At 40.1% G+C, this 21,437-nt stretch overlaps 1 protein-coding gene across 1 annotated transcript in view; it reads right to left on the bottom strand.

The window, feature by feature from the left end:
- Positions 1–2,803: 2,803 nt before the first annotated feature.
- NSUN2 (NOP2/Sun RNA methyltransferase 2) overlaps positions 2,804–21,437 on the bottom strand; it is a 45,816-nt gene continuing 27,182 nt past the window's right edge. Inside the window, exons 10-19 of the mRNA XM_063130197.1 lie at positions 20,179–20,252; positions 18,567–18,697; positions 17,621–17,717; positions 13,507–13,664; positions 12,319–12,408; positions 10,145–10,280; positions 8,348–8,428; positions 7,103–7,241; positions 5,558–5,597; positions 2,804–3,299 (exon numbers count right to left, since the gene is read on the bottom strand). Coding sequence (XP_062986267.1) covers positions 2,912–3,299; positions 5,558–5,597; positions 7,103–7,241; positions 8,348–8,428; positions 10,145–10,280; positions 12,319–12,408; positions 13,507–13,664; positions 17,621–17,717; positions 18,567–18,697; positions 20,179–20,252 — 1,334 coding nt within the window. The 3' untranslated portion in view covers positions 2,804–2,911. The remainder of the gene's footprint in view (positions 3,300–5,557; positions 5,598–7,102; positions 7,242–8,347; positions 8,429–10,144; positions 10,281–12,318; positions 12,409–13,506; positions 13,665–17,620; positions 17,718–18,566; positions 18,698–20,178; positions 20,253–21,437) is intronic.

Here is a 21,437-nt window from a genome sequence, read left to right as displayed (position 1 = left end):
TAAATAAATATGCATAGTTTTAGTCCCATAATTTCATATGCTTGAAAGTTTCAAAGAATTTTGCCAAAAACTAGAAAAGCTGAGTGCGAACAGGTACGAATATATGCTCAAATGTTGTCATTCATGCTGGCACAACAATATGTAAAGCTGTAGATATAACCCCACTTCCAGCATTTTCAAGCAAAAGAAAAAGTGTTTACCTGTGATTTCTCCTTTTACTGGCTTGCAGAACAGTGGTTTGAAGGCTGTGGGGTGATCTCTCCATTCAGCCAGGGCACCTTCTACTCCTTCTTGAGAGCTAGTTATTACTACAGTAGACTTAACCCTCTTCAGCCAGTGAACTACTGCTGAGACTAACTAAAGAGCAAACAGTCAACAAGAGCCACACAATGAAGTTCCAAAAAGATACATTCTGAGAGCCCTCATAACATGAAGGCAATGCCATGCTCTCTCCCTAATATATTTAAGCTTAGCTGAGAAAGGGAGTAGGAGTTTCTATTCTGTGCATATGGATGTTGGGGTCAAGTCATAGATGCCCTTAAGTAAGTAACACAAATGGCTGGTTTAGCAGATACGGTGGCCACCCCTGAGACCAAAATAACAATCATTAGAATAATCATCTTAAGGGACAGGTAGCACAGAAATCTGTTTTAAGCATTTGAAGGGTTGTCTGAAAAACAAAAAAAAAACCACACCCAAGTCTGCCCTAACAAAGTTCTTGATGTGAATGTGGGCACCAAAGAAAACCCACTTTTCCATGGATGGGATTGATCCCAAGGCTGTTGCCTGTATTTAGAGATCATATTTTCCTACTGAGATTCTAATTTAGATTCTCTTCAGCGATACATATATTTGTGAATGCGCACTTGCGAGTTATTGGCAAATAGAAATTGAGGCCTTAGCTAGACCTAAGGTTTATCCCGGGATCGCCAGGGTCATCCCTGTTCATGTAAATGACACACAGGGGATCCCGGGAGCAGGCAGGGACGACCCCGGGATAAACTTTAAGTCTAGCTAAGGCCTGAGACTAGAAATGGTAACCAGCATTATAGAAATGCAATATCACCCCCTGCAATGCCAGTCGATCTAGCAAAACTAAGATCAATGCTGATACATTTATCATGTTAAAGGATGAACCATCAGATATCACCTAGTGTAAACACACAATATAAATCTAAGGTTCTATATGCTGCCACCTTTGACTTCATTTTCATAATGACTTCATTTTAATAACTATATGAAGCCATTAGGTGCAGTCATTAGGGGATTTGGAGTGAGGTGCCATAAATATGCTGATGACACCTAGCTCTATTTCTCCATTACATCTGAATTGGGAGGCCTTTCACAACCTAGGTCAGTGCTTGAACGCAGCTGGATGAGGGCCAGTAAACTGAATCCCAATGAGATGGCGGTATTATGGGTGAGTGATTCCCAGATATGTAAAATAGGGCAATTGCTAGCTCTAGATGGACCTGTCTGAAAGAACAGGTTCACAATTTGGGGGTGCTCCTGGATCCATTGCTATTACGGGAAGCTCAAGTGGACTCCAAGGCTAGGAGTACCTACTACAAGCTTAGGCAGGTTTGCCAACTGCACTTGTTCCTGAACAGATAGCCTGGCCACTGTGATTACCGTAATGTGCTCTAAGAGGGGCTGCCTTAGGACTGGTTCGGAAGCTGTATTTAATGCAGAATGTAGTGTCTAGGTTACTGAGAAGGGGGCCTTACTACCCACATATTAGGCCTATGCTAAAAGAGCTGCACTGGCTGTCAGTGTAATACTGAGCTATGCCCTAAGCAACTCGGGACCAGGTTATCTCAAGGAATGTCTCCCCCTATATAAAGGGAAGGCCCTTTGTCCATGTGGTGGCTCTGGATTTGTTTGGTGGCGACACGGAGACAAAGCTTCTCTGCAGTGTCAGCCACCCTGTGGAATGAGGGGAGACATGATAGCACTCTTCAAAGACTTAAAAGGTTGTCACACAGAGGAGGGCCAGGATCTCTTCTCAATCCTCCCAGAGTGCAGGACACGGAATAATGGGTTCAAGTTACAGGAAGCCAGATTCTGGCTGGACATCAGGAAAAACTTCCTGACTGTTAGAGCAGTACGACAATGGAATCAGTTACCCAGGGAGGTTGTGGGCTCTCCCACACTAGAGGCCTTCAAGAGGCAGCTGGACAACCATCTGTGAGGGATGCTTTAAGGTGGATTCCTGCATTGAGCAGGGGGTTGGACTCGATGGCCTTGCAGGTCCCTTCCAACTCTGCTATTCTATGATTCCTCAGATGGACATCAGGCCTCAACTTTGGCGTGTTTTAAGGATTTACTGAAAACGTATGTTTACTTTGGCTTTTCCCCAGCTGTGAGCTATCTTTGAACCAACCTCTATTATACTTCAATGGATTTTTAATATTTCTTTGTAAACCATTTCAGGAGTTCTTCAATGATAAATAGTACATAACGAAGGCTAATAATAGTAATATGAAAATATTTCAGGTACAGAGTAACAAGAAAGTAATTTCCAAGGGTGTTTAAAAATTGATAAGATTCTCTGTCAACAAAGCTATTTCAAGTGACAAAGCAAATTCATAGCCCAATTTTACCAATTATACCCATATGGCAACCATTTATTTAATCTTGACTCCAAAAGTATCATTTTAGTGGTGCAAAATCCATTGCCTGCAATAGACCCAACAAAGTTATAAGCATCTTGGAGTTTACATGGCAAAACAAGTAAATGAAAACATATATTTAAAAAAAAACTACAGGGGGATTTTTTTTATAAAATAGTTCCCACAACACATTTTCCTAGCAATTGAAATAGTCTTTTATTAAAATTTGGTTGAAGATGCTTAACTGCAGCATAATTATCTAAAACAATGCACATGGATAGTTAATGGAAAGTAACATCTTAGTCTTTTATATCACCAAGGTCAACATTATTTTTGATTTCTGTATTTTTGGTGCTCTCATTTTTGTCGCTGGAAGAACTGTTCTCTATCACACTGGTTTCCATAAGTTCCTTTACAGATTGCTCATTCAGTTCATCTTCTATTTGTGCAGGTAACTCATTGTTTTCCTTGGCTTCGCATTCCAAGTCCATTTCTTCCAGCACTTGTTCCGTGGTGCCTGCTTCTGTTTTGTCTTCCACACTTTCTTCTTTCCTCTTTGCTTTGAAGACTTCAACCCCCATCATCCGCAGGTAATGCAACCTCTCATTCTTGGGCACAAAAGCACGAAGGGAAGTCTTGCCAAGCCAGCCACAAAGCACAATAGAACATTGAAGGGTATCTGGTTCGCTACAAACACAAGGGATTATTGAAAACCCATTTAATGACACAACGGAGTTTTAGTATGCTACTGTTTTAATTGTAAATTTTGCTGCCCCATTAGTGGGTTTATTAGTAGTTTAAAACAATATTGCAGGATTGTTTGAAGCATACTGTAATTGGGGCACTGCCAGAGCATAGCTGGACAAGCACAGGTTTTGCCAAGAATAAGGGTCTCGAGTCAATTCCCAGCAGGTCCAGTTGAAAACAAATCTCAAGTAGCAAGGCTGAGAAAGAGACACTGGAGAACTGCTTGCCAGGTAAGAGCAGACATTATGGAGCTAGATGATCCAATGGTCTGACCCAGTATAAAGCAGTTTTGTGTATGTTACATTAAAGATTGGTATTATCTATTTTGGATTTTAAAAAAATTATAATACCGTATTTCTTCGATTGTAAGACGCCATCGATTGTAAGATGCACACTAATTTCAGTACCACCAACAGAAAAAAAAAACCTAAGACACACCCGCGATTCTAAGACGCATTCCATTTTTAGAGATGTTTATATGGGGGGAAAAGTGTGTCTTAGAATCGAAGAAATAGGGTGGCTGCCTTCAGAGTTGGAAGGGACGGATAAAAAAAATAATGCTTCCCAAATGGAAGAAACAGACTAAACACATTTAGAATGTCAGGTATATATTTTGCAGTAAATGATAGCTCAAAGAACAATTGTAATATAAAGGGTATTATAGCTTTCGTCAAAGTGACAGGTGAATGGGGTACACTGGGGTCCCTGGAATTGAGGCCCCCATTTTAGGGCCACAAACCCCCTCATCTAAGGGGCTGAGTGAATTTTGGTTGGGGGGGTTTGGGGGCCTCGGGCCACCCCTTGGAGGTCTACAGGGCCTTTCTGCACTGCAGGGACCCTGTAGAGCCCATCCCCACCTCCCAAGGTTGCCATTTTGTGTACAGCCATCCATTTTGTGTGTGACCTTAGGGGACAGGTTTCGGGATGAGGCGTGATCCCTCTAGGTGCTTGGCCCTGACCAGTTGGAACTGGTTTTGGACCCAACCAAAGTGGTAGCTGATTGGTCAAGATGCATTTTGATTTGGGTTTTTTTTTGGGGGGGGGGCTGGCCCACCTATTTGGAGGCACCTATGGTCTTCCTGCACCCCAGGGACCCTGTGGAGCCCATCCCCAGCCCCCAGGCTGCCATCTTGTGTACGAGTGGCCATTTTGTGTGTGACCTGAAGAGTTGGTTTCAGGATGGGTTGTGACCCCTCTAAGCACTCAGCCTGCTGTCCTGACCAGTTGGAACTAGTTTCATACCTCCAAGACACCCCTCTTTAAGGGCCTGAGCGAATTTTGGATTTTGGTGTGTTTTGGGATCCACACCCAGGGGCTGTGGGGGTATATATGATCTCCTGACAATTGGGGGCTGCAGGAGGTGTACCGCATCCCTGGTTGGGGATTCAGCACACCATACTCGACTGATACATTGTGCAGGCCTGCTGAAGGATACATCAGAAAGTCCAACTGGTATTGCGTACGGCTGTCTCACGTTTAATGACTGTGCAGATACTCATTCCCCGCCCTCACCCCAAAGCCCATTTTATGGCTGCTGCTGCTGAGGAACTGTAGCTCAGTGGTTTGATGTAGGTTTAATCTTTGACATCTCCAAGTAAGGCTAGGAAAAAACTCCTGCCTGAAACCCTGGCGAACCGCCGCCAGACAATTCTGGGCTGAATGCCCCAATAGTTCGACTCAGTAAAAGGCAACTTCCTATGTCCTATGTTCCAATGATGATGATCATTATGATAATAATAATAACACCAATATCCATTATTAATTAATCCTTATAATTATAATCCTTATAACTGTAAATTAAATTAAATGATAACGATAATAATGATAAAAACATAACAAGCACAAGCAGCTGTTAGTTGTTGGGCACTAAAAAAACCTTGGGGCACAATTCAGCTGTAGTTAAACACTTGTAATTTCCATTGATTTCAATGGAAGATTTAAGCTCATGCTTAATTTCCCCCCTAAAACACATGAAGTGACTGGACTGGATAGTGCCCTATGCTTTGTACACAACACTTAGACTTGTAATCTAGAATAGGTTTATTATCCAGAAATGGTGTTTCCTTTAAAGCAATTAAGATTAATCTTCGCAGTAATATCTCTAACCAGAATTATTCATAGGGCTTGTATGTGTATCTGTCTCCAGACTTGTTCTCACACACACACACACAGAGAGAGAGAATAGTGAGGCTACTCACATTGTATTTGGTTCATACTTCAAGACGATGCTCCCCATAGCTACAAAAAAGGAAATGTGACATTATTACAGCAGCAGTTCTTATTGCAAATATACGATTGCATTACTGTTCCATCGATCAGCAGATGGAAAACACTTTAGTGCTCTCTGCAGCCTGCTGAGTACTGCCCATTTTTCCTCACTGCCCAGCTGATTAAACCTCAGCTGGGCAGTGGGCAAAAGATCACTGCTTCTGCACTGCTATTAGCAGTGTGGAGATAGTGATCTTTTTTGGGATCATGAGTAGGGGAGGGAGAGAGGTTTAACTTTGAAGTTCTGTTGTTCTCAGTGCTGAAACTACCTCAGTTTTGAATGGGATTGCCCTGTGGGCTGTGGGAAATGCAACAGACAAAACTACAGATAAAGCTTTGGCCACATAAGCTGCTGCTGCTATTATTATTATTATTATTATTATTATTATTATTATTATTTGTATCCCGCCTTTTGCTATACTGGGCCTCAAGGCGGCCTTACAAAATTTAAAACATATACATTTTAAAACCTATGAAAAGAAATATACAAAAGTTAAAAAAAATAACAAATATATTACAATATTCAAACATTAAACATTTAAAATACACGACAATTTTAAAAGTCCTTAACATAGACGGAGGCCCAAATGGATCTCCAATCATCCAAATGGTAGTATTGACAAAATGGTGTGTGGTATTCAGGGAGTTTCCCAGTTTCTTGGTGGGGAGCAAGAACTATACCTGCTGGTCCATTGTCGACGGTGGCGTGATTCTGTGACTTGACTGAGTGGCGTTGATGGACTCTGGAGAATGGTGTAGTGTTTATTCCCACATTTCACGCACTTGCAAAATGGGGTTTTTAATTCCATGTGTGACCCCTTTAGTGATAGGGGACTGCTGGAGAAGCAAGGAATGAAGAAGAGAAAAAAAGCTTCCCCCTTCTTTTGTTAAAGGTTAGAACTATGGAGAAAAAAGGTTGAAAGAAGTGAAAAAGTCCTCAGGAAAGACAAAAAACCGCTCTCAACAGAGCTGGAAGAGCCCAATGAGGCACCTCTAATGGCGGTCAAAAGAGAACAGAAATACTGGACGGGAACCCAGCTAGGCATGTGCAGTATATGGTGGGGGCAGGGTTCCCGCCAAAGAATCCTCAGGTTTAGAAGTTTCCTGGATTGAGGCTCCATGCAGGCACAGAGCCCTTAGCGGCCTGTTCAGATGACACACTAAGCCATGGTTAGGCTGCTAACCCTTTTGCAACAAATGGTTAGTGAGCATGTTTAAACTGTGGTTATGTAGCCACCATAGTTAGGAATGGTCCACACGACATGCTAAGCCATAACGTTTAGCTCACAATGCTTAACCACCGTGGCTTAGTGTGTTGTCTGAACAGGGTCAGTGTGTGACGCACAGAGACCACAAAGAAGAGACTGTTCTTAATATTTAGTATACTTGCCCTGAACTAATAAGAATGCCTTAAATTAGATTTTTAATCTTGAAGTCTCAGATAACATTATTCATCATCTTAAGTTAACACTTACCTAGCCCTTTTACTTGATTGCGTGCCTCATTGCTGAGTTTACTTAAGAACGGGTTCTCTTCTGTTAGCAGCACTTTAACATCTTCTATGCTGGCATTTATGATCCTTGCATTAATAAAGGGGTAAAGTGTATATATTCCCTGGAGATGAAATACAAAACCTATTTTTAAAATGCAGTTTCTGCTTTCTTACCAAAATAGATTTGGTTATTTGACTGATGTCCCCACCCCCCAGCCCCAACTCATCTCCCAGAAAGCCCCATTAATTAAATGTTTTCAGTACTTGACCAATATATCTTTAACAAAAATATCCTAATACCAACTTCCTCCTTGCCTGTCTGTTATTTCATAACAGTAAATATTTCATAAGATACTTAGACAATTGATAATATTTTACTCAATCAGCATTCCAACCATACAACAAATTGAAATTAAAATATTCCCAAAAGTTTTATTTCTTACACTTGAACAGGAGAGCAAGGGCAATACTTCAAACTACTCTTTTGACAGAAGCTTTTTGGAATTCAGATAAATGAAGTGTCATTTTCAATTGACACACATGAACGTTGACAGTGGTGGCCTAACGCCCACGAAATACAAAATATTCATTCTGTGACAATTCTAAGTAAAGCTTCTCAGTACCAGATAAGGATTATAATAGCAATGCTCCTTAGGAGTTACTTTCTTGAATGATGACTTTCAGGTCAGCAGACATGTCCTGGGAAATTGTATTGTCTTCCGACTAGTGTGGCCATTTTTTTAATGTTAGTGTGTCTTTTCCTTTTATTTATAGACAACCCAGTTTCTTCTGGAAGTTGCAGTTTTTCTATAAAGGCACTTCAAAGAGAAACTCTAGGATGAAATTGCTGAACAAGGTTTATCAGCAAGTTTGACCCTATTCCTTTAGACCAATGGCTTGTGGGACAATAGTTTTTTGTCCCCTATAAGCTTTTAATCAGCAAAGCAAAGCTAGTAAGATTGTGTTATCACCTAATGCTGTTCTTCTGAATGGTTATTAGACTTATTTTGTAAACATTTCAACTTTATTTTGAATTGTCACAGAATGTACCTTCTTGCATTTTGTAGCCACTCGGCCCAACTGTTTTATTATTATTTTCTCTATCTCTGTGGGTGAGAGGAAGGCTCGTACCATAATGAATCCATTACTTTTTACACTCACATAAATATCCATATTTCAAAGCATATTTGCCACCATAGAAACAAAACAGTAGCACTTTAATTGTTACCTCTTGAGCTAATCTGAAGGCACAGCCAAATTGTTCTCCATCACTATTGCGACACCAAACCTTTATCCCTGTGTTAATAACCTAAAAATGGGTTTAATAAAAGCAAAACATGTAAACATATTTACATAATCCAACACTGAGTCATTATTTGAAGCAGCTTCGCAGGTGTTAGCATCTATACTTGTGCAGCCTATGGATCTTCAGTAAGAGTTTCTGAATATTTGTGAGGCTCATTTATTATTATTTATTTACATAGCACCATCAGTGTACATGGTGCTGTACAGAGTAAAACAATAAAACAGCAGAACCCTGCCGCATAGGCTTACATTCTAATAGAATCATAATAAAACAATAAGAAGGGGAAGAGAATGCACCAAACAGGCACAGGGTAGAGTAAAAGAGTAGAATTTTTATTAAATGAATTTTCTATTAATACTTTTTTATTTTATTGTGAATATCAACAAACAAAACAGAAAATACATCATGAAAACGGGGGGGGGGGGAACCCATGGACTGTGTATATAGAATTTTCTATTAATACATTTAATAAAAAGTCCACTCTGAGTATCTGCCCCTCACAAATGTTCAGGAACACTGAGAAGATCGTGATTGCCTATGAGGGACCCAGATGGGCAGAAGTGTCCTCAGACTCTCATGAGGGGGATGGACCTGGGAACTCAAATAAGGTTTATGGAGCCACTTGGGGGGGGGGGGGGGCGAGGACTAGGGGAAAACATCCAAACTGATCACTACTGACAAGCCTTACCAGAACTGAAGGGAGAGAGAGGGTTGCTGAACAGTTAACCCCCAAAAAAGAGACCACAATGTTTCAAACATTGTGTTGGAATACCACAATACCAGTGTTTAAATTTTACTTTAAAAAATGTCACCAGGATTGTTTTTTTAGAATCGGAATGGAGACACACACACACTACAAAAATATGAACAATAGGGAAATAAAACAACCAGGGATAAATGTATCAGGCTGACCTAACTAGACTGTCCCTGTATCTTCTTATCATTGGGCCGGCTCTCCCAGTAAGTTCTCCAGGTTCCAGCAGCTTTGAATCTTTCTTTCCTCTAAGATTCTGGGCTTTTTCTTCATTCTCTCTCTTGCTCTTCCCTGTCTTTCTGCCTTAGGCTTTTATCTCTTAAAATTATTATTTTTCCTCTTCAACTCCATCCAACAAAAAGGGTAGCTTCTTTTCCATTTCTGCAAACTAAGTTTCTATTTCCTGAGTTTAAATAATCATCCACCCTCCCCTAGAATTTTATTAACTCCTGGCCTTCTGGGCACAATGAGCTGACCACTGTTTTCCAAGTAAACCCTTAACCTCTAAACTATTAACTATATATAGCTTCCACACATATGCGCATACATAATACACATGCACACAAAGATTTAACCCCATAATATCCTAAAACTAAAAACAAAAATGGATGACAGTTCTATTCCTTCACAGAGCCCTTTCTAGTGCTGAAGAGCAGAAGAATCTGCTGCCCCTCTCTATTGTCCTCAACAGGGGACAGCAGCAGGTATCCTTGAGACATTTTAGGCACGATTTCCACTTTTAAAGCACTCTTTTGTCCTATTATGTCAATGTGGTATGCCCAGGTTTGGAAAAATGCTATGTTTTCTGTTACTCACTAGTATTAACACTGACAAGGAAAGAGAAGTCCCATCTAGATCAAATGAAATGCCATGGCAGATGACAGCTTCTATGGACAGAGCAGCAACTCCTCATCAACCTTAGTACTGTTATATATTTAGACTCTTAGAGAAATACGAAGTCAAACCTTCAGCTTTTCACTGTTGTTCAGCAGTACATTCCTTATCTCCTTGGAAACCATGTACAGCTGCCTCTTTTTTCCTTCCTGAGTACGGGTTAACAAATTCATCTTGGGGAATGAAGGATCCAATGCATAAAAAGTCCTAAAAATAATTACATGTATTCAAGGTTTGATTATTCTGTTGCTGATATTATATTGTAAACTTCTTAAGCTATTAGTTCTGTAAACAGCTCTGAATCTTTTTTTCAGAAAAGCAGTGTATCAGAACGTTGATTCACCTATTATGGGGTTTCCTTCTGGTTTGCTGTGACAGACGCATCCAAGTCTAGGTTACCAGGAAAGGCAGAAAACACCATGTTAGAAAAAAACTTTGCATCAGACTGACTCCCCTCTGGCTCTACCCCAGTTCCACCCCATGGCTAAGCTTAAGACAGATAAACTGAGTATGATGTTACAATAACGTTATAAAGGAAACTGCAGGAAGAAAGCAAGGAAGTGGACCTTCCCCGCCTCCCGAGCTGGAATGTGACAAGAACAAAAACTAACTACAGTGTATCATCTCAGTGCTTATTCTTCAGGACCCTAACATGTTTGACGGAAGCTGCTTGTTGGGCAGGCTTAGAAGACTGCTTCCTGTCAGGGCGATGGCAGAGCAGAGACAGAGGAAGAGAAGAGGTCAGAGAAAAGATTCATGATTGTTTTTTCTTATTGTTGTGGCATGAGTTAAGAGAAAGAAAAAACACGAAGGGGGAAAGGCTCTAGAATTGAGTAAAATTATGAAATTGACCCAAAAGTAGTGAGCACTCTGCCCTGGGCAAGAACTGGAGGTGGAGCCAGAGGGTAGTCAGCCTAATGCAAAGTTTTTCTAGCTCATGATCCCTGCCTTTCCTGGGTGGTAAAGGGAGTTAACCCATTCTTGGAAGCCTTCTCGTACCAAACTGAGAAAAATATTTTAATGGCATTTGTGAACCTTTAATTAGAGAAGTAAAGATTCAATATTTAAGTCTGGAGCCACCATGCATTTTAACTTATTGGGCAGTCAGTCCCCTTCTCATGATTTCATGGTCTGGATCCAAAAAGAGTAAGAGAAAATGTTACAGCGTTGCTCCATTAAGTCCTACATATGCTAGTAGCATAGCACAATAGATTTTTTTTTGGGGGGGGGCATAACCATAAGAAAAAATGTGATGAATAAGGAAAATGCAGGCTGTGGCAGATAAAATCTAGTGGGCTATAAAAAGCTCTTAAGAGCTTGAACAAACAGAAAAATGTCTCTGGATTTGGGATCACTTTCCTCAGTTAGTGCTCTTAATAGTCCTTCTGTGAACAGGTGGCTTTTTGCTAGCTGAAGGGCACCTTTGAATGCAAGCCTATATATTAAAAATATGTTTCTTCTAATGAGAGTTAGATTCAGAATACAAAAAATTAAGATTCATGTTAACTGTGGAGACCTAGAAATCAAGAGATATTAGAATTCCTTCAGGAAATCTTAATCATATGTCATCTAAACGAAATTGCAAGCCTTCAGTTTAATGTTGGCTTCCATTCAAACTTCACTCTAAAATTAGAGCATTATATGTAATTGCACTTAATGATCCTGTTTGCACCCTAACTGTAGCAAATAATGGGTTAATTAACCCCCGATTCGCTGGGTTGTATGTCCACTGTGTGCCACTACCACTTTGCATAATAAGTCTCTAATGACCCCAAACCAATCATAGGTTGTGGGTTGTTTAACCCACGAAAAACCCATCATATCTGATTTGCACATCATGAAACCACCTCTGAGGCCGTAGCTAGACCTAAGGTTTATCCCAGGATCATCCCGGGTTCATCCCTGCCTGAGCGCTGGATGCCCTGTGTGGCACTTAGATGAACAGGTTTGACCCCAGGACAATCCTGGGATAAACCTTAGGTCTAGCTGCGGCCTGACTGAGCCAATTGGAGGTAGATTATGCAAAATGGCAGCAACACGTGCCAGGCATGCAATTGAACCCAAATTGTAAGTTAATTCATTGATGACGTGCCACCTTTACATGCAAATGGGCCCAATGTGTCCTTCTCCTTTCATTTCTTTAAGGTGCTAATCCTAATATGACTTAGCCCAATTCACCCATGGAGTACTGGGACTTAACATGGAACCCATTATATGGAAAAAATAAGGTAATATATTATCTTACTGAATAGGTGGAAATAGAGGATCTTCTTCAGTAAGGAACACAAATGGATCTTCCTTAAATCCAAAAAGCTTCATTTTTTTAGATGGAGGCCTAGAAGAAAAACAAATATATCCAGGCTCTACAATTTTGGGCTGGCCTTGCTAGCCAAGCCAGGCCCTGACGGGAGGCGGCACACTGGGCACCTCCCTCCAAAACAACCAATGGAACACCTTGAGGCCTTCCCTATAGAGGAAACAATTAGTCACTGCAGCAAGGCATGCCAACCACTGAACCAATCCAGCCTCCCGTCCCCTGCCCACCCCCTTTCCCCACACCATCAATCATTTGGTAGTTTCTCAGGTTTTCTGCAGCTTGCTTCCCATTCTAAAAGCTTGAAATGCTAAGTACTGGTAATAAGCGCTTTAAGCTAATATATAGTTGTATTTTAAGCTAATATATAGTTGTAAGTACTGGCAATCTCCTAGGTACTGGCAATAAGCGCTTTAAGCTAATATATAGTTGTATTTTGGCAACACTCATTTTGTCTTTGGCCACACCCATCAGTGGAATGTGATCTCTGAGATCTTCTTCAAAGTGATATTCAGCCTTCATGCTGAAAGAGGTTCAACACCTCTGATCTAGACACACATCACCAGATTTGAAGTTTCTCCGGAGAATTTTAAAGTTTCTGAACTGTGCTAGCACCCCTGGGAATATACAAAAGATAAAACAAATGATGTATGTAAATCTGAGGAAGGATAGGAGATGCAACATTCATTTGTTTGGAAAATATTTAGGGGAGGAGGTTATAGTAAATGTTTTTTGACTCTCTTTTTAATACAAGCATTTTAAGACAATGTCAGAGCAAATTTGTGCAGCATTTGCAAGCAAAATTAATCAAGCAAATAGTTTACCAATTGTCTGGTTTGCCTAAATTATTCCCATTGCATAAATTTGTTTCCTTTGTATAGGTTTGCTATTTCAGTGTCAAACCTCAGACCTGCTGCATGTATTAATTTGCTCTTATTGAGAAAGAAATTACTTTGTTTTAGAATTCCTTCCAACCTATGAAGTCCAGCATGATCTCAGACCTCTGATGGGAAATGGCAATATTAAGTCTCTCAGCTTTCCAACTGTGAGTACATGCTAGGAGGATCAATACAAACATTGAAACCAGTGGCCTTAATTTTCATTTTATTTATTTTTTACCCACAAACTCCATCCTTCTTGTTTTCAGCATTTTCTGTTACCAAGGGGTCTCCACCTTTTGCTTCTAAGGCCACAAGGCCTTCAACGGTTTCTGAAGAACCTTGTTCTGCAGCCACAGGCGATACATCTTCCGTCTTCTGTGGCAGCTTGTGCTGGAACTATTCCAAAATAGAAGGACCGAGTTGCAATGTATGAAAAACATTGTTATGACATACAGCGGCAGTCCTCAAACATTTTTTTCACAAGCCACTTAAAACTTGTTGAGGGTCTTTGTGGATCACTGAATAAACTGTTTTTTGTTCTACACATCAAAACACATACACAACTCATTTCTTCATCAACAGCACCATCCTCAGAACCAGTGTCATCTTTAATATGCTGAAAACGTCTTCATTACTCAGAAAACTTCCTTGCCTGGACTGATCCTGAACCCTGAACTCCTGTCTACCTCAAATCCTGTGCCTTTGACTTGGGATATATATGGCTGGATGTAGAAGTCTGTCTTTGACTCTGTGAAGGACTAATTGCCTTGATACTTCCTCTTAACCATTATCACTCTTGCCTAATGTTTTACTGGGACTATAAACTCTGTGAAGAAATTTAATTTTTTAGGAATGTTAGTAACAATGAAGTAATTAAAACTATGATTCCTAATTTATGTGACATTAGTGATTGGTTAAGAAGTAATCCCTATATAAAAAGATAGAAGTATGTGCTGTTTTTGGAATGAGGTAAGCTTCTTACTAGAATCTCACTATGCCTCTGAAGTTGTCAGCTAAATAGTCTACTCAGAGCTGAACAGAAAACATAATTTCAAGATTTCCTATAGTATTTCCTTTATAACAAGAAATGTTTTCATTTTATTTTATGCAATTTTAATGCGATCTTAAGGATTTTTTAATAAAAATGAAAAATTGATCTAAAGATGTTTCCCTTACTAACTTTCCTTGTTAGTACAAAAGCAAAAATTGAGCCCACGCAAAACAATTTTTAGTGTACCCTTTGTTTGAAGTGTATTAATCAACTACAAGTAGTTAATTGGCAGCCAAAGGCTTCCTAAATACTGGAACAATAAATTGATAACACTGAGCAAAGACCAAATCAGTAGAGGAAGCACTCTCTAGTAGATTAGATTCTACACTATTAGATTCTACACTACACTACCCATGTATAAAATCCAACATAAGTCTTATTTGGAGTTGATCCATGAAATGAACAGGATGTAACTTAATCATGACTAGTGTAAGTCCCATTCATTTCAATGTGTCTACTTTAAGTAGGACTTATGCTGTATTTTACTGCGATTTAAGCTCTCAGATGGATGTCTAAAAAAGTTGCATATATACTGTAGTTATCTAGCAGTGGTTTTCTGTGCATTTAAAATCTCCCAAACATCACATGAATGTATTTTCTAAAATGGTGAAAAATGTATTGTACATATATTGTACAGAACATATAAAATGTATTCAAAATATTTTTCAGCTTAACGTCTAAACACCTAGAATGTGATCCAACCACAGTAAATCATTGTGTCTCTCCTCCTTAACTGAATGGGTCTAAAAATGCTCAACTTTGCCTGGATTGCACCACCAGTAAAAAGTTCACCTAAAATGAATACTTATGCATATTCTGAACTGAACACATTTCTAGAACTATTTGTAAAATCTGTCAGAAAGAGTTTGTATTATGAGAAAGACCTGTCAGTGTACATAATTTTATACGGCCAAAGTTTGAAACAGAAGCCAGCAAAAATTGTAATCATTTTGCCATTTTGAGATCATTCTCCTGCAACTGCTCAACCAAGAAGGCTTTGTATCTCTGGGCGTTCTTCTCCAAAGCACCTAAAAAACAGCGCTTTACAAGACCTGCTTTTGTTGTGTATGGTGGCTTCCATGCTAGCTTTCTGCTCTAGAATTGCTACTCTGTTCACTCATCTATTATGGAGAATCCAGACAATGCTGCTGCTTTCAGCATGTGAGGGAGTTCATACGTATCTCTTCATCTCCACCACCTCACCGTTGTGAAACAGCAATCAGGAAATGGTGGGTATCACAAACCACATCAACAGACCATTCATTCCTCCCATCAAGTTACTCTGTAGTGCTTTGCCTGTCTACACTGGACAGGCTGGCACTGAAATGAAGCTAAAAATAATCAATGCAAACCAGGTCTTAAAATAAAATGAGACGGCCACTCAGAACATAATGGAATGCAATGAAAATAGACTTATGATACCCGAAGGAATTTATTATGGCTTAAGTTTTAATGGACTAGAGTCTACTTCATCAAATGCATGAAGAGCTATTCTCAGTTGCAGGTATACATACACACTCATGGCTGCTAGGGGAAGGGAGAGATTGTAAACAGTGAGGTCAGAGGGAAATGCAATGCAATTCAAACTTGAAAATATGCAGAAATAAGTACAGTGAACTTTCATAACAGCAGTGACAGCTGATGGTATTGTCACCTATTATTGCTGTTGTGAAGGCCCACTGTGCTTATTTTTGCACACATTCAAGCTGTAATTGGATAACTGTTTATATTACATTTCCCTCAGATCTCACATTTACACCTTCAACAGAGACTAACACTTCATGCATCTGATGAAATGGACTCTAGTCCACAAAAGCGTATGCCATACTAAATTATTTATGGTGACACAAGACGCTGCTGTTTTTGCTCCAATGAAACGCAATGTCTGGCAGCAACACTGCCCGGATTCTTCATAATAAATGAGTGAACGAAGGGGCAGAAATTCCAGAGAACAGAACCAGCCACACATAAGAAAATCAGGTGACATTTTGCATCACTTTACCTTCCAGTTATTACATACATTGCATTCCTTACTTTCACTAACCACATCAAGCATGCATACATATGACTTTTTTAAAAAGTACATTTCTGCGGCTGAATTGATATGTTACGTAATCAAAGATATAAGTAGTCTGTTACACAACCAAAGATAATAAACTATTTCATAATAATATAATGGCCAGATTCCAAAGAGTTATTTTAAGGAGGGTCATGGACTCAGGGTGTCCAATGGGATTTTTTTCCCCAGTAGCTGCCCACATCCCATAAATTAGGGTGACCAGCTGTCAGGATTTCCCCGGATTTGTCCTGGTTTTTGTTCTTTCCATGGTGTCAGGGGGGATTTTCTATAATTTTCAATAATGTCCTGGAATGACACATCTTCCCCTTTAAGGCTCCCATTAGCATGGCAGGAGGGAATGACATGCTTTCTTGAGGCACATCATTCCCCCACCCCGAGCTCCAATTGAGGTCTTAAAGGGGAAAGTGGGTCATTAGTGGAAATTATAGAAAAGGCCCCAATTGGAGTGGATGGTGGTGGTGCAGAATGAAATCCTTTCCCCTCCTCCACTCCAATCGGGTTCTTTAAGGTGGCGGGGGAATAACGTACTTTCTGCAGGACTCAGAAAGCTGCTTCCCCCCACACACACTACGTGTCCTCTTTTTTGGTTTCCCAAATATGGTCACCCTATCTTTACCTCATATTTATCATTTTCTGTTTAGTCCAGCACTGTTGTAACCCCCCTAACCACAGTGTTCTTTAGCTATATTTTTTCCTAATCCAGGACCTGTTGGTTTTTTTTTTAAATGGGAAATAATAGATTTTTTTTTTTCTATTGATCTTGTATGAGGACAGCAAAAAGGACTACCACAAAGAAATTTGTGCAGGAACTAAAAATACATGTTAATTTCAGATACATTGAATGGCTCACTTGTTCTTTATTTCAGTGTTTTTAACACTAACATATTATGTAGAACAGGTTTGTCAGAATTGTGAGCTGTAGAATCAGACATGTGACCAAGGCCACACCTGCTTGGGGGCTGGGCACACCTCCTTGAGGGCGGCCATATTGTCCTCCTTTTTGGTTTCCAAAATATGGCCGCCCTTCCATAAATTGCACTTGCAAATTCCCCCTGCCAACGAGTTTGAAAAGCAGTCTACCACTGTGGCCTGAGCAAGGGATGGTGTTTGAGACACACAAGCTCAAAGCCCCCTTGGACATGCAGAATTAGTTGTAGGCATCTCTATCATCACTTATTGAGAAATGTCTTCAAGAATATATTTAAACAAAGCGAACATTACCTTGGGTTGACGTTTATTCCATGGCATGGCAGATTTTTTAATTAATACAGCTACAAAGAAACCTCCAGTATTCTGATGATGTGGCAAAATTCTCAGGCTAGAGGAATAACACACATTTTGTGTCAATATGTATATTTTTGTGGTATTACCGGGGGGGGGGGGGAATCTGCACTACTCAATCCTAATAAAATCTTAATGGTCCGGTTTTCCATTCTGAACGTATCTGAACTATCAAACACAGAATTAAAGAACTGAGAATTTATGAAAACATTTCATAGTAGTTAGTTGACTGCCTTAGATTAAGGGATCTCTACTTATAAAGCAGAAAAGTAAGTGTGTGCCACGTATGTCCTGAAATGTTTACCCACTTCCACACATGGTACTGCCTTAATTCTGTTCACCCAGACAGATCTTCATGTACATGGATCAAAAAACTTTAAAAACATGAATTTGGGGGGTTAAGTATTTTTTTAAAGAATTTAATAAAAACCTACGTAGTAGTAAATAAATGGAGTTGCAATCATCATCATCATCATCATCATCACCACCATCATTAATTTAACCAGCCATCCCCAATACACATCTCGAGACACACATGCACGCACATACACACACCCTCACCTCTTTTTCGGCAGCGATGGGGGAGAAGTTTCTGACATCGCAGAACTTCAAACTATCATTACAAGTATGTCTCCAAATCCTATTTTTAAGCTGCATTTTGAACTATTTTTGCAGGCTACTAGAAACTATGCTTACTGCAATTTGGGCACATACTTTAAGAAAGTTTAGATAAACCTAAACTCAAGAACAGCTGACAGTTCTAAGACCACCAGATAAAGAACTCCAACAAAAGGGTCTGGTAGAGGAAAAACTCTTGACTCCACCAACTAGATACTACCAAGGTATGCTGAACACTGAAATCCTAAACTGTAGCAACAATACATACCAGCGCTCCAAATGTAATGCTTTAAGTTTCTCTTCATCTTTTAGGGGGAACATTGTGGGCCGAATTTGAGTTTGTCTATTGGAAGGCACATTTTTCCAGTCTTCAAACCATTGACCATCTTTCGTCATTACCTAGGTGGGAAAATTTAAATACATTTCAAACCGCCACTGCTGACTCATGTAACAAAGCAGCTACCCCTTCCCTTCACTTCATGAGATGCAGATCCGGTTCACAAGTAATAGTGGGAAATTGTGGGTTAATTAATTAATTCCTGGGGTTGCATGTTGCTGCCGTTTTGAGTATGCAACCTCTAATCAGCCTGAACAGAAGTTATTCCATGATGTGCGAACCTGGACACAATGGACCAATTGTGGGTTAAACAACCCAGTTAATCGAAGAACTAATCATAGGTTAACTATGGGTTGTTTAACCCACAATTAACTCATAGAGTCCGGATTCTCAAGTAATGGAATAACCACCAATTGGAGATTGATTAAAAATGGTTGCAGGACATTACATGTGAATGGGGCTGCAGTGTTGTGAAAGGCAAATAACCATACTGAAGCCCAGCAGTTCTGAATATGTTGAAACAGCTTGGGGGTTGGACTCGATGGCCTTGTAGGCCCCTTCTAACTCTGCTATTCTATGATTCTATGGATACAAGAGATGCTAGAAACCTGCTGCCTGCTAGCCACAGAGAGAGGACAGGTCTGTGAGCTGAAAGGAAGCCTCTCGCCTTGGTGTTATTGCTGGAAGTAATAACATTATTAATAACAATAATAATGCTGGAAGTAATTCTCTTCCCCTCCTTATTGTTTCATTATGATTTTATTAGAATGTAAGCCTATGCGGCAGGGTCTTGCTATTTACTGTTCTACTCTGTACAGCACCATGTACATTGATGGTGCTATATAAATAAATTAATAATAATAATAATAATAATAATAATAATAATAATAATAATAATAAATATAAAGACGGCTCCACCCTAGAATCACTGAAGAATGGATGTGCCTGCCAAGAACCCCCATTCCAAATCCAAAGAGAAGGGCAAGGGAAGAGTTAACACTACTCACTTCATATGCATGGGTCCTGCTCCAAGCTCTGAAATCATGAGTTCACAGTGCTGTCTCACTGTGGGAGACGACACTTTGGACTGGCCAACACAACTTGTGACTCATCAAATCGCACGTAGCCCACTGTTATGGCTTGCTATGTACTTCATGCTCCTCTCCTGATTGCAGTCCCAAACAGGAAGCAAAAACAAGATGCTTCTTGAAACTTTGGTGGGCCACCCTATGTGGCTAATAGGCTGCAGTCAGACTGTCACAAGCTGTGCAAGCCTGACTCTGGGAGAGGACCCATAGTTCAGTGAGGGAGTACATGGTTTGCATACACAAGGTAGTAGAGTCAATCCCTGGCATCTCTAGTTAAATAAGATCTCCGACAGCATGGCTGGGAAAGACCTTTATTTGACATCTTGTAGAGCTGCTAATCAGAGTACACAATAGTTTGGGTTAGAGGGACTAAATGGTCTGATCTGGTATAAAGTAGCTTCACATATCATGTGAACCATCTTGGATTTTAGAACTAGTATTTTTTAGAAAATTACCTTCCACTGCATAACTCCAGGCATCCTCTTCAGACCTGGCAACTCAGAAGAGACATCAGCAAGTTCTAATGCACCTTTGTGGGGTGAGGGGAGGGAAAGACAACGGTGAGGAAAAATGCCTGGGAAGGTTATACAGTTCTAAGCCATCTGGAAATTCTAACATTGAAACACTCTGAGGAAATAGCTAGAGCAAAGATGCATTACATGTTTTGAACGTATAGCATTCTTTAAACATTCACATATTTAAAAGGATTTTTTAAACTGAACTTCTATACTCTCTCTCAGACACAGCATCAAACTGCGCTTGTCATTTCTGTTGTCAAATTGCAACGGAAAACAACATCCTCCAACTGTAACTTCTCTTCCATTTGAGCCAGCTAAAGTCTATTTCCTCCTTTATTCTGCCCAACCCCTGCACATAAAATGCATCACAAGCCAAGTGAGAACTAAAAGGGGGGGGGGGGGACAATGACCAAGTGGGCTCTACCAGGACACAGGCTCTGAACAACAGGCCTGGCCGCGGACACTCCCTGCTCAAGCTAAGCCCCACCACTTGAGGAGCCTGAGGCGAGGGACAACCACCGCCTTTCTCCAAACTATGTGGAGAAAGGGGTTAAATGGGAAGGATTTCAGGAATAAATTAAAGCGCTGTGAATTATATGTACTGAGGTGAATTATTGTCAGAGTGGGTGTTAAATGTAAATAACTGCAGATGATAAACGCCAAACAGACACGTGGGATTTTTGTGGTAGTTAAAACAAACTAAAATTTTATTTTAAAAGTTCACAAGCTTTGTTTCATAATAAAACATTTTTTTAAAAAAAACTTTTTAAAACCTCTCATCCAATCCTTTCACTCTTCTCATACATGCTTTCCTTTCTCTCACACATTCACTCTTGAACTTCATTTATCAGTATTGATTAATATACATCAACTGACTATCAGCACCCCACCCTCAAAAGACACCACTCTCTACACTGAACCTCAAATTCTCCAGAACCCAAGTACTGTACACATCAAGAGCTAACATACAGAGCTAACACAGAGAGAGCTAAAGCACTAAAGGCTAAAGACTCTAAAGCCATAGCTAGACCTAAGTTTTATCCCTGGATCGTCCAGGGGTCGAACCTGTTCATCTAGGTGACACACAGGGGATGCAGTGCTCAGGCAGGGGCGAACCCTGGATGATCCCAGGAGAAACCTTAGGTCTAGCTGTGGCCTAAGAGTACCTAAAAGTTCCTCTCAATCCCCTCAGTCAT

Source organism: Elgaria multicarinata, chromosome 7 (assembly GCF_023053635.1).
Source record: "Elgaria multicarinata webbii isolate HBS135686 ecotype San Diego chromosome 7, rElgMul1.1.pri, whole genome shotgun sequence".
Lineage (NCBI taxonomy): Eukaryota > Metazoa > Chordata > Lepidosauria > Squamata > Anguidae > Elgaria > Elgaria multicarinata.
The sequence above is the reverse complement of the archived record's forward strand: the minus strand, read 5'-3'. Positions and strand labels throughout refer to the sequence as shown.